At 35.1% G+C, this 11,328-nt stretch overlaps 1 protein-coding gene across 1 annotated transcript in view; it reads right to left on the bottom strand.

The window, feature by feature from the left end:
* Positions 1-269: 269 nt before the first annotated feature.
* The window catches only part of Cip2a (cell proliferation regulating inhibitor of protein phosphatase 2A), a 28,626-nt gene continuing 17,567 nt past the window's right edge, over positions 270-11,328 (bottom strand). The window contains exons 13-21 of the mRNA XM_021208992.1: positions 8,873-8,991; positions 6,305-6,500; positions 5,788-5,862; positions 5,585-5,695; positions 4,654-4,850; positions 3,682-3,795; positions 3,369-3,451; positions 2,206-2,345; positions 270-1,137 (exon numbers count right to left, since the gene is read on the bottom strand). Coding sequence (XP_021064651.1) covers positions 967-1,137; positions 2,206-2,345; positions 3,369-3,451; positions 3,682-3,795; positions 4,654-4,850; positions 5,585-5,695; positions 5,788-5,862; positions 6,305-6,500; positions 8,873-8,991 — 1,206 coding nt within the window. The 3' untranslated portion in view covers positions 270-966. The remainder of the gene's footprint in view (positions 1,138-2,205; positions 2,346-3,368; positions 3,452-3,681; positions 3,796-4,653; positions 4,851-5,584; positions 5,696-5,787; positions 5,863-6,304; positions 6,501-8,872; positions 8,992-11,328) is intronic.

Raw genomic sequence — 11,328 nt, 5'->3', positions numbered from 1 at the left:
CCTGGGAGACCAAGGCAGGAAATCACTGGGAATTAAGACACACATGAGGTCCACAGTGAGCTCAAGATCAGCCTAGGATACAGAGAGAAACTGTATTCTATAAAGCAAACAACAAAATTAAAAAACAATAGCAAAAAAATAAGAACAGAACATGAGAGAGAATTAAAGACCACCTTAGGTTATTATATGAGATCTTCAAAACAACAACAACAACAACAACAACAAAAACAAAAGCAACAACAAAAGCCAAACAAAAGAACAAAAGAAAGTTGCAAATAATTATACAAATTTTTAATTTTAGGAGACTATGAAATCATTTAACGTATTGGATACTCCCCATTTTTAAACATTATTTCTGATAGCTACAGCACTGTTTCCAAATTTACAGTTTAGGCTATATATTGTTTCATCTTAAATGCAGTAATAAAGTTCTTTCAGTCTATCTTCTGTTACCCTTAGAGAAAAATTTCCTGAGTAGTATATCAGAACATGTTTTACTAGTTGATCTTAATCAATTAATCTGTAAGACTGCTGGATCAAGAAAGTTACTTAACGACTCTATTACTTTGTGATGATATTTAATTAATGATAGATCGTATTTTTATTACCATAGTTGCAAAAGATGATACAGCTTAAACACCCTGTGTGTGTCTATTCTAGCATGTTCACAGAATAAAGTGCTTAAAAAGCACATTTATGTAAATTTAATTCATGGTTGATATTAAGTAATCCATGACTATAATCATAAATGAGAATATGTAAGTGTAAACATTAAAAAAAAACACAAAATCTAAAAATTTCCCAAAGAATAAATAAAACATCAATGCAATTACGATTTTTACTAAGTTAATAGATAGCAAACAAATGATAATTGTCTTGAAGTCACGATTTCCTCTGTTTACTGCCAACTCCAATATATAAATACAACGGAAGTATCCATGCACAAATTCCCCAAAGCCAGAATGTTTATATACTAAGGTTCACAGTTTCTGGGCTTATTTTTCCACCACTTAAACTGTGTATCATTGCTATCATGTGAGAATGTTTGTTCAACTCCTCTTGCTGAAGTTTCACCAAAGACTCTTTCTCTTCCAAACGACCTTCTAATTGAGCCTTGTGCATTTCTAGGGAGGAAGCCTAAGGTACAAGGAAATGACAAGAAATGGAAAAGAAATAGGTCAGAAAGGTTTTTCATCTGAGGTATTTTATGTGTCCTTTAATTTTTATTTGTAAATATCATTTTAGAACACATTATATACACATTTTAATTTAATTTAATGAATTTAAGACAAAATAATAGGAATTAAAACTTTTAAATAATCTTTTAAGTTAATGCACTCAGGAGGCAGGTGGATTTCTGTACATTCAAGGCAAGATTGGTCTACATAGAGATAGAGTTTCAGGCCAGCCAGGGCTATAAAATGAGATCCATTTTTCTCTCATACACACACACACACACACACACACACACACACACACACACACACACACCACAGCCAATATAGCAGTACAATTTTTTTTTTTGCAAAAAATATTACATACTATGCAGTATTTAAAAAATAACTATGTTAATGCAGATTATCTCCAAACTCATTCTCTCAGGTTTAAGGTTCCTTGTGGTGTTACATTTGCTCTACAATAGCAAATGGGATAGAAAGCACAATTCACAGCCACATCTCAAGTTATATAGTCATAATACTATACAAGAAATAGATTAAAATTTATAATGTATACATCTATTATTTAGGTCATATATAAATTCAGACCCTATTTTCTCATTGGTAAGTTACAAGTGCTATTATTTTGAGATTTATATATATCAAAGAGAAGACAATTAAGAAAAAATTAGGAGTTCTTTGCAAATAAAAAGGCTTAAACAATATCAAATCATAACTACTTGTCTAAATTTATGTAAATTTATTCATGGTTGATATTAAGTAATCCATGACTATAATCATAAATGAGAATATGTAAGTGTAAACATTAAAACAGAGTTATCAACCTAATAAAAGCACCAGCATGCTCCATGAAGACCTATGAACCCTTTCTATACTCTTTACACACTTGAAAGCTGTAAGTACACACTTCAGAAATCTTCAATGACCTTAAATTATTTTAAAAAATAACAGAAATTAATCTACCCATGTTCACTTTTTCAAAAACTACCTTTTCATTTTTTTGCCAAGGAAAACTGAGGAGTCTTACCTTAATGCTCAACTCTTTTCTTATCTGTTCTGTTCTGCTTAATTCTTTTCTAAGGATATCAATGGTTTCTTGCTTATCTTGCTTTTCCTTTTGTAAAACATTAAGTTTTTCTTCTTGGGATTTTGCTATTTTATGCAAATCTAAAATCAAACAGTAAACCATACTTATGAAAAAGTTAAGTAGCTAGTATAAAGGAAAATGAGGAAAATCCAATGTCATGTTGGAAACTTTTTTTTTATATACAATTTACTGACTAAAAAGAAACAACTCAAGGGAGGCAGAGATGACTGAGAAGGTAGAAGTGATTACCATCGCCGGACTGACCCCCACCCCCCACCCCCCGGAACCTACACAGTGGAAGAAGAGGTCTGACTCTCCTGGGTTATCCTCTCACCTTCACATGGGCGACCCGCCCCCCCCCCCCCCCACAATACATGTAAAGAATAAATGAATGAACAAACACAATACCCCCAAATTCTTTCTTTTGACAAGGATTCTATATAAAACAGCGAGTCTTTGTCCTTCCCTGTTCTAAACAAGTACTGGGGATAGGGAGGAGGGAAACACACAGCTTAATGGCTACTAGAAATTGGAGAGGAAAAACCATGGCTTGGTCTCTGTACACGAAGGAAGAAAACAGTAATGGCTGTGTAAGTCATTTCACAGAGGATAGCATTTACAGACTAGTAACTGTACATTACACAGTACTGCCACCTGCTGTCATGTAAACCATTTAATTTTTAAAAGGGCATCATTTCTTGTAACTCCCAGAGTTGAAATAAAAGGCCATATTTGCTACTTGATCACAGAAATGAAAATGCTTTTGTAAAGGTTCAAAGAGAAGGGAAACTGTTTTAGAAGTAATTTAAAATTTGAAAACTATGAGAAGCTGGGGGTTACAAGATAGTTCAGCAGTTAAGAGCAGACACTGCTTTTGCAGAAAATTTATCCAGTTTTCCACTCCATTCTCTTCCATTGCCACTTGCACCAAGTACATAGTCCCAATACCCATATACACACGAGGAATAAGAATAAAAACAAAATCCTTAAAATAAATTAGGAAAGTAAATATTAGTAATTAACTAAAATAAACCATGTTCTGACTTTCTTCAAAAGCAAAATACGCTGAAAACACTTCCAGTGTTTCAAACAAAGCAACTTACTTGATAGTTTACACTCTCTGTCTGCTAACTGGCTCTGGACTTCTTTTCTCTGCTCTTCTTTCTCTATCAACTGAGCAATAGTTCTGAAGTTATAAAAGAAAAATTATTGAATCAAATTACTTGTGCTACTTTTCCTCCAAAAGTATGAAGTAAAAAATTCATAAGAACTGTAATTACCTATAAGTAGGACAAATTTATATTTTAATATAAAAGAAGAGTTCTATTAGCTATCAATACAAAACAATATTCCATGTAGAGAATCACTGTTCTTCCAAAATAACAAATAATTGGAATATAGAACTAAAGGTTTTACTTTTCATTTTGTTGCTTGAGTGATTCATTCAACTTTTTCATTGTCTCAATGTGTTTATTCAGAGATTCACAGGTAGTCTGTAAGTCAGTGTTCTTCTTTTCAGTAGCTTCATTTCTAAGAAGACAATGAAACGCGTTAGTGTCTTCATAGAGGAAAGCAGTATGGACATCTGGAAGTAGCTATCAATATTATAAATGCTTATGCTTACGCTCTTGAACTACATACACATTTTTCATAAGGAGCTCACAGCATGACTCAATGACAATAAAAGGCAAATTAAGTAGTAACACAAATTTCTGTGGTATTAGGTAAAATGACATGAAATTCCCAATATTTAACTAAAACTTTCTAAAATGACCAACTGTCAGTTTTAATATTAACTGTGACAACTAAGTTGATTCAATCATTTCTTTATGTATGGACTTGTGTGTACACAAAAGTGTGTCTGTGCCATTGTGTGAATGCCTGAGCATATCGACTTTCCCCTTTTCTCATGAATGTTCTGGGGATCTGACTTGGCTGCCAGGCTTGGTCACAACCTGATGTACCCTGCTGGCCCGCATTTAGTAATGTACCACAGCCATGTCTCTGTAGTAAGCACTATTTGTTCTAGGCCATAATGAACCAGGCAGTGACTGAAACAAAGAAACTTGTTCTTGAGAAGCTTACACTCCAGAAAATCTGTGATTTTATAAGTTAATTAAAGAAGTAAATAGAAATAAAGAGGTTTCTGTTTTTTCCAACTTTGCTAATGAGTTTGAGGAATAAAGTTCATTTGCTATAACTTATAAAATATTATTACTTCATGTCTATTGTTTCTAATCTTACTCATTTCATGATTAGGAAGCCTTAAATCTCTTATGAACTACTTACTTAACGGGGTCACATCAGTTTAAGAAATGCTTTCAGAATCCTATAGGGTTGAGGAAATGTGGCATAATCACTTAGGTCCTAGCTTACAGAAACCTCTACCTTTGAACAAGTTCCATGTAGGACTTTGTCAGTATTTCATGTTCTTCAGCCACAGATTCCAGCTTCTTACTGTGTTGAAAGAGATGCTTAATATCATTTTGGGCTCTTTCTGACTCGAGCTGTTGTGACTTCAGCAACACACTAAGCTCTTCATTTTTTCTCTCAACTTCTCGTAACATACCCGCAAGTGTTCGTGCCTCAAGAGAAAAGAAAATATGCACTTTGCCACAATCACATATACACACATCATATTTCAATGCTTGGACAAAATGTATCACATGCTGGTGGTAGTTCCATTGCATTATTTTGCCTACTTATAATATAGCCATCTTAGCTTAAGTACACTATGTAATATAGGCACAACAAAACTGTTTAACACTACTCTCAGACTATATTAAATAATGCATATGTTATTATATTATACTACTCTCCGACTATATTAAATAATGCATTATAATCCATAAATTGTACAATTTAAAAGAGCTACCAAATGTCTAATTCAGCATCTATTGGTTATAGAAAATTATACCCATTTTATATTCTTAATTCTTCCAAATCCAATTCAGATATCTGCACATATTGAAGAATTTTCTACCTATAACATCATGATAGCATTAAAAGTTATTTTTAAAGACTGAATTAACATGTTTGTGTGTGCGTATATTTATGACTGGGTATATGCATACTATCTATCATATGTGGAGGTCAGAGACTAGCTTGTGGAAAACAGTTTTCTCTTTCTGCCATATGTGTCCTGGGGACTGAATTCAGTTTCTCAGGATTGGCGACAAAGACCTTCACCTACTGTTCTATCTCACCACCTCAGATACATGTGTTATAACACACCTGTAACTAGTACTGTGCATGGTTCTCATTTCACTAATCAAGTTTCCTACGAATCAGGCATGCTCTATTGATACAGCGTACAGACCTCTGTCTCTGCCTGAGTCCTCTGGCAGCGGTACTGGGCGATCAGCCTGTCAGCCTGTGCAAGAGCCAGGGCTTTTGCTTCCAGGAGGTCCTGTAGCCTGCTCTCTTTAGACTAGAAGGGAATACACAGTTAATGTCCGTTGTTTAGAAAACCATGCTAAAATGCATGTATCATTATACAGTTAAAAACAAGCATGTACTCACGGCTAATGTGGAAAGTTTCATCTCATAAACGTCCATGATGTCAGATAGTCTTATATCACTAATCTGATCCTTTACCTGGTTTTAACAGAGTTCAATTCAGAAAATTATAAATTTAATGAAAGAATGAAAATCTACTTTGTAACTAAATCATTAAAGCTAAAGAATAAAATGTATGTTGTATCAGGTAGGTTATAAATAATTCACTAATTTGGCTATCAGAGCAAGGTTCAGCATTCATATGGTGATTTAAAAATGCTTCTTATTTCTGTGGGCAGACAGGAAAGGGGCAGAACAAGAAATGAGAGATGGTTTTTTCCTTGCTTTTTTTTTTTTTTTTTTAATGTTTAATTTTTTAAATTATTTTTTTCTGCAAAATGGCCAGATTTTACTTTTTATGCCAAAGCATAAAGTTACAGTGATAAACTCTGCATGTGACATTACTTAAATCTGCAATCAGAGCTGATGCGAGCTGGTTGGTCCCAAGCACAAACCCATCACAGTATTATCGATCACTCACCATCACTCCAGCCTGCAGTTTCTCTATGAGGTCCTCAATGTTCAACGCAGGAGCATTATCTTTTGAAGGAGGAGGCGTTAAGCACTTTGCTGATGTTGAAAAACCATGACTTAAGGGCTGGAAAGTCATTTTCCTGGGCAGATGCTCAGTTTCTTGCTGTCTGTATACATTGTTTGCTGCTATACTTTCTCCAAGTCTTAATAAGAGTAAGAAAGCAAAAAATCAATCACAGAAACAGCAAAAGGCAGAACCGTTATAGCACTATGGAATAAATCTTTTTTTGGAAAGTCTCCAAATATATTGGAAATCATCTTTTTGATAACCCCAATAAAATAAGGTTTGGAGAAACAGTCTCAATTTTCCAGAGAGTTCTTTTCTACTTACAATCCTTTACAATGACAATTCCATGCTTAGTCTGGAGGCATACTAGCACTACTTAGTGAGTAGATTACCTGCAATAAGTACAAAGTTCCTGTATCACTCAGAACAACCTTCCAATCACAGATGGCATCACCTGGTCTCACTATGCTCTCCTCTGACACTTGTTTCTCTCACCCAGTATGTCCCCATCATACTGACTTCTAGTCTGTCCCACTGAACGCTAGTGCTGATTATCTCTCAACTCTCCTACCACAATAGGGGTGGTTCCTTCTTACCCTAAGATCTTGGTTCAAATTTATCTCTCCAGAGGCTTTCATTAATGCCCTATGTAACATGAATAATTAGTTATTCCTTTTCATAGTGATAGGTATTATATGAACTTTTAATTTTTTAAAATAATAACATAACAAAATACAGTAAGATAGAACAAAAACTATCAGAATTGGACAAAACAAACAAAAGAAGAGCCTAAGAGAAATTAAAGAATCAGAGACCAACTCATTCACACACTAAAATCCCACCAAAATATTGGAAGCCATAACATATTAGCAGAGGACCTGGTGCAGACCCATGCAGGTCCTGAGCAACTGCCTTAGTCTCTGAGCTCATATGAGCTTTGATTACACTGACTTAGAGGGCCTTATTTTCTTGGTGTCCCACAAATCCCCTGGCTCCCCCTTTCCAAGATTCCCTAAGGTCTGAGGAGAGGGATTTAATGGAGACATCCTGTTTTAGGTTGCTCACACTTGTCTTTTCATACTGTCTGGCTATAGCTCTCTATTTGTATTTGTCCCATCTATTGGGGGAGGTAGCTTCTCTGATGATGGCTGAGCAAGGCACTGATCTACAAGCATAGTAGATTGTCATTAGCAGTCATTTTATTGCCATTTATTTATTTATCTATTTATTTATAAGAACAGTAGTATTTGGTTTGACCCTAGGTCCCCAGGCTATCTCTCCCCACTATCTAGGTTCTATCCACTCCCACACACACATATTACATGTAGACGCAATAATGATTCATGAAATAATGAAAAACAGAGCTATGACTTTGAACAAGAACAGAGAGGGTTATATGAGAAGGCTTAGAGAAAGGAAAGGAAAAAAAGAAATATAATTACATTATAATCACAGAAATAAAAAAAATTGCTAAACATATTTGTCAAAATTTTAAACTCTGGTTGGGTTTTTGATTATAAATATTTATTAGGCCATGTGGAAAGCCTTGACTTTGCTTTTTCCCCTCCACACCACTACCATCAAATAAAGTAAGGAATGGAATTTTTATTGCATAGATACTGGACTTGCATTTCATAGTTCTTTAATTCTTAATTTCTGATTACCTACATGAGTTATTCTACAAAATGCAACTAGTCACTTACAGCCTAGAGTAGCGAACTCTTCTCTTACGTTTGAAGAGTGGAAACAGCACAGACACGAGAGATAATACTAAAATGAATGCTGTGGCTTCGGCGTGATAAAGCTATTTACAAAGAATAGCTTGCTCACTGGCCAGCTTATTGACCTCTAGTACCAAATTAGTCAAGTGAATTTTACAAATTCTATTACACAAATTACTTCAAGCTCTAAAAACTAAATTCCAAGTATGGTAACCATTCAGAAGATTCTCTCCTTTTGATACTCAAATCCAACTTAAAATCAGGCAAACAAAACAAAACAAACAAAAAAACTCATACCATTTTAAATATACTATTATCTGAGATTAACTATAGTAAATATTTTGCCTGGATATCATCTACTGCATTTTATGATAAAATGCTTAATATTTCAGAATCCTCAGATTGACCTTTCCCAGTTAGTTTGAGTTCATGCAGTTCTTAGGAATCCTCGGCAAATACATCAGAAAGAAAAAGTTCTTTCAATAGAAAGAACTAAAACTTCAACCTTCAGTGTCTAGAACCCCTGTTCAGAGAGGTGATTAAGAAACAAAACGAGCACAACTGATATCTAAGATGCACAACCCGCATCTATGCTTTCTGTGAGAAAGTAAACATTGGGCCTTCTCTTTTAGAGAAATCACATTTTTAAGTATTTGAGAGATTACTAGCAATTATAGTAAAATCTGCAGTTCTTCAATTTATTAATAAGTATGCATGAAGGATGATAAAGTAACATAGCATGACATTCAAGTTGCATTATGAGAGATTGCAGATGGTTACAACTCACACTAAGGCAGGGAAATCGGGCAGGGGAGCAGCTTCCAGCAATATTCCCAAGCCAGACTGGACTTGTTCTCTATTATCTGACGTTAAAGCAAAAGCTAAAGGAGTAATCAACCGCGGATCCTAAACAAATGAGAAACAGCAAGTAAGAGGCAGGAAGAGCACATACTGCCAAGTCCTTAGTTGGGGAAACGTCAGCATATTCGGAAGGACGCCTACTTGATGCTTCCATGGAGTTACACTGTACCAACCACCCTGGAGCTATTTATACCGAAAAAGGCTTCAGTGTTTTAAATAATGGCTCTTGGAATTATGATTTATATATTTTCATAAATTTAAAATTTTTAAAATCAAATGGGATTTACTGTTGTATTGCTAATAAAATAAAACTTTGTTTCATCATTTCTAAATTAAAAGCATCAAATAAATTATTCAAGTGAATGCAAATCAGAAAATCTATTGACTGAAGCAATCCACTTTAATCCCCTCATGTCAGTATTTCACACTAGTACCAAAGGCTCTAAAATCATCTATTATAAAAATAATCTAAGTACTGAAGTGAAAAAAAAAAAAAGCAACTAACTCTTTTGTGTTTTGTATATGTATGCATGTATACAGGCCAGAGATCTATGTAAGATGTCTTTCTCTGTTGCTTTCCATCTTATTTTTAAGACAAAGTCTCTCTCTGTACCTGGAGCTAACCTGTTAGGAACCATTTTGCCTGCTTCTGTGAAAGCCTGCCTGTCAGGCAGAGTCAAGGCAGACCTGGGTCTACTGGCAGATTTCCTGGCCTGCTGATGCATGGAACAGTAAGAGGAGATACACTTGAATCTCAAGGTGAGGGGCTGAATGTTCTGTTAATCCTGGGTGGAGGAACAGGAATCTAATAAAGTATATTAAACTTGGGGCTGCTATAGAATTCACTGGACATCCCTCCTGATTTCTAACTTTTGTCTCAGTCTACTTTTCCATCTTTTCTATAATCATTCTCACTTCCCCATCAGAGGACGGTTCCACCTTGCCCTGGCAGGTCACTAACCAACTGGGTAGACCAGTTAGCCAGAACACCTCTGCTATCCTGTTGTCTCTACCTCTCAGTGCTGGTATGAACTTAGATGTACTCTGACACACTCATCTTTTTTGTGGGATCTGAAGATCTAACTTTTAAGCACCTTACTCACTGAGCCACTTCCTCATTCCTGACTCAATTTTTTTTTTTAAAAGAAAAACTGTATGGAGAAAATATTAATATATAAAGGCTTTATAATTCAAATGTTAAATGCTTAGTTTTACTTAAGTATAAATCAACCTTCAAAACTCTCAAAAACAACAACAAAAAATCCTTCCACAAGTTCTCCCAGAGTGGAGAATCATTAAATGCTGTTTGCAGTAAAGGTACCTGAGGTATAAAAATGGAAAATTACTTGCTCAAGCCTACACTGACTAGCAACTCGCTCAGCCAATTAAGAGCCAAGCCTCTAAAATGTAATGCTCTTCTTATAGTGCACACATGGCTGCCGCCAGAGTTCTGGCTTCTACTCTATCTGAACATTCACCTTCACCCTTTCTAAGCTGCCTTATTAACTTAATTCAGGAAAAAAAATGCATTTCTGTTAAATAACTTGTATAAGCTGGTAATATAGATATTAACATAGGAAATAATGAACCATGCACTAGGCACAGAAAACCAGATAGAACCAGAATGAAGTCCTTTGGGCTTATACAATCAAACTGAAGTCTAGCTCCATTTTCCCCCAAACAAACAAAATATATTGTAGTTGCATAAGAAGACATTTTTTCCTATAAGGAAAGTAACAGGGACACTTTTCTTCCTTCTTCAACCTATAAAAGTCACCTACTCCACTTCAGCTAAAGACAACTATGGCTGACAAAATGAGGTGTTCCCTGATTCTTGAAGAGCAAATGAGTACATATATGGCATGTTTTAAGCTCTGGGTTTGTTATGGAGAAAGGAGGGAGAAGGAAATAAAATTGTAAAGTAAGCCTTACAATTATGCTTTCTGATAACATCTAGAACTTTTCAGCTACTCTCATTAAAACTTATAAGCTTGCTATTTTCAGCACATCTTCATTAATTGTATCAGTCCCTCTCTTTCAGATGTTTTCTATCCTCTCATTATTTTATGTTACCAACTCTGACTAAAATTCAAAGTTCACCTAGGAAAGAAGGCCCAGTTAGTAAATCTGAGCTTAAAATGGAGAAACCACAACAAATGTGCTTTAAAGCCCCATGTTGGAGAGGCAGACAGATTCCTGAAGCTCACTAGCCACCACCCTACCTTTCTTTCTTGCTAAGGTTGAGAACAGTGAAGAGACCTCATGTCAAAAAAAAGGTGGAGAAGGCATGAAGAATTATACTCAAAGTCATCCTTAGGCCTTCACACATACATATATCTCATAGGTGTATACACACACACACACACACACACACACACACAC

This window comes from Mus pahari, chromosome 12, assembly GCF_900095145.1.
Source record: "Mus pahari chromosome 12, PAHARI_EIJ_v1.1, whole genome shotgun sequence".
NCBI lineage: Eukaryota > Metazoa > Chordata > Mammalia > Rodentia > Muridae > Mus > Mus pahari.
The sequence above is the reverse complement of the archived record's forward strand: the minus strand, read 5'-3'. Positions and strand labels throughout refer to the sequence as shown.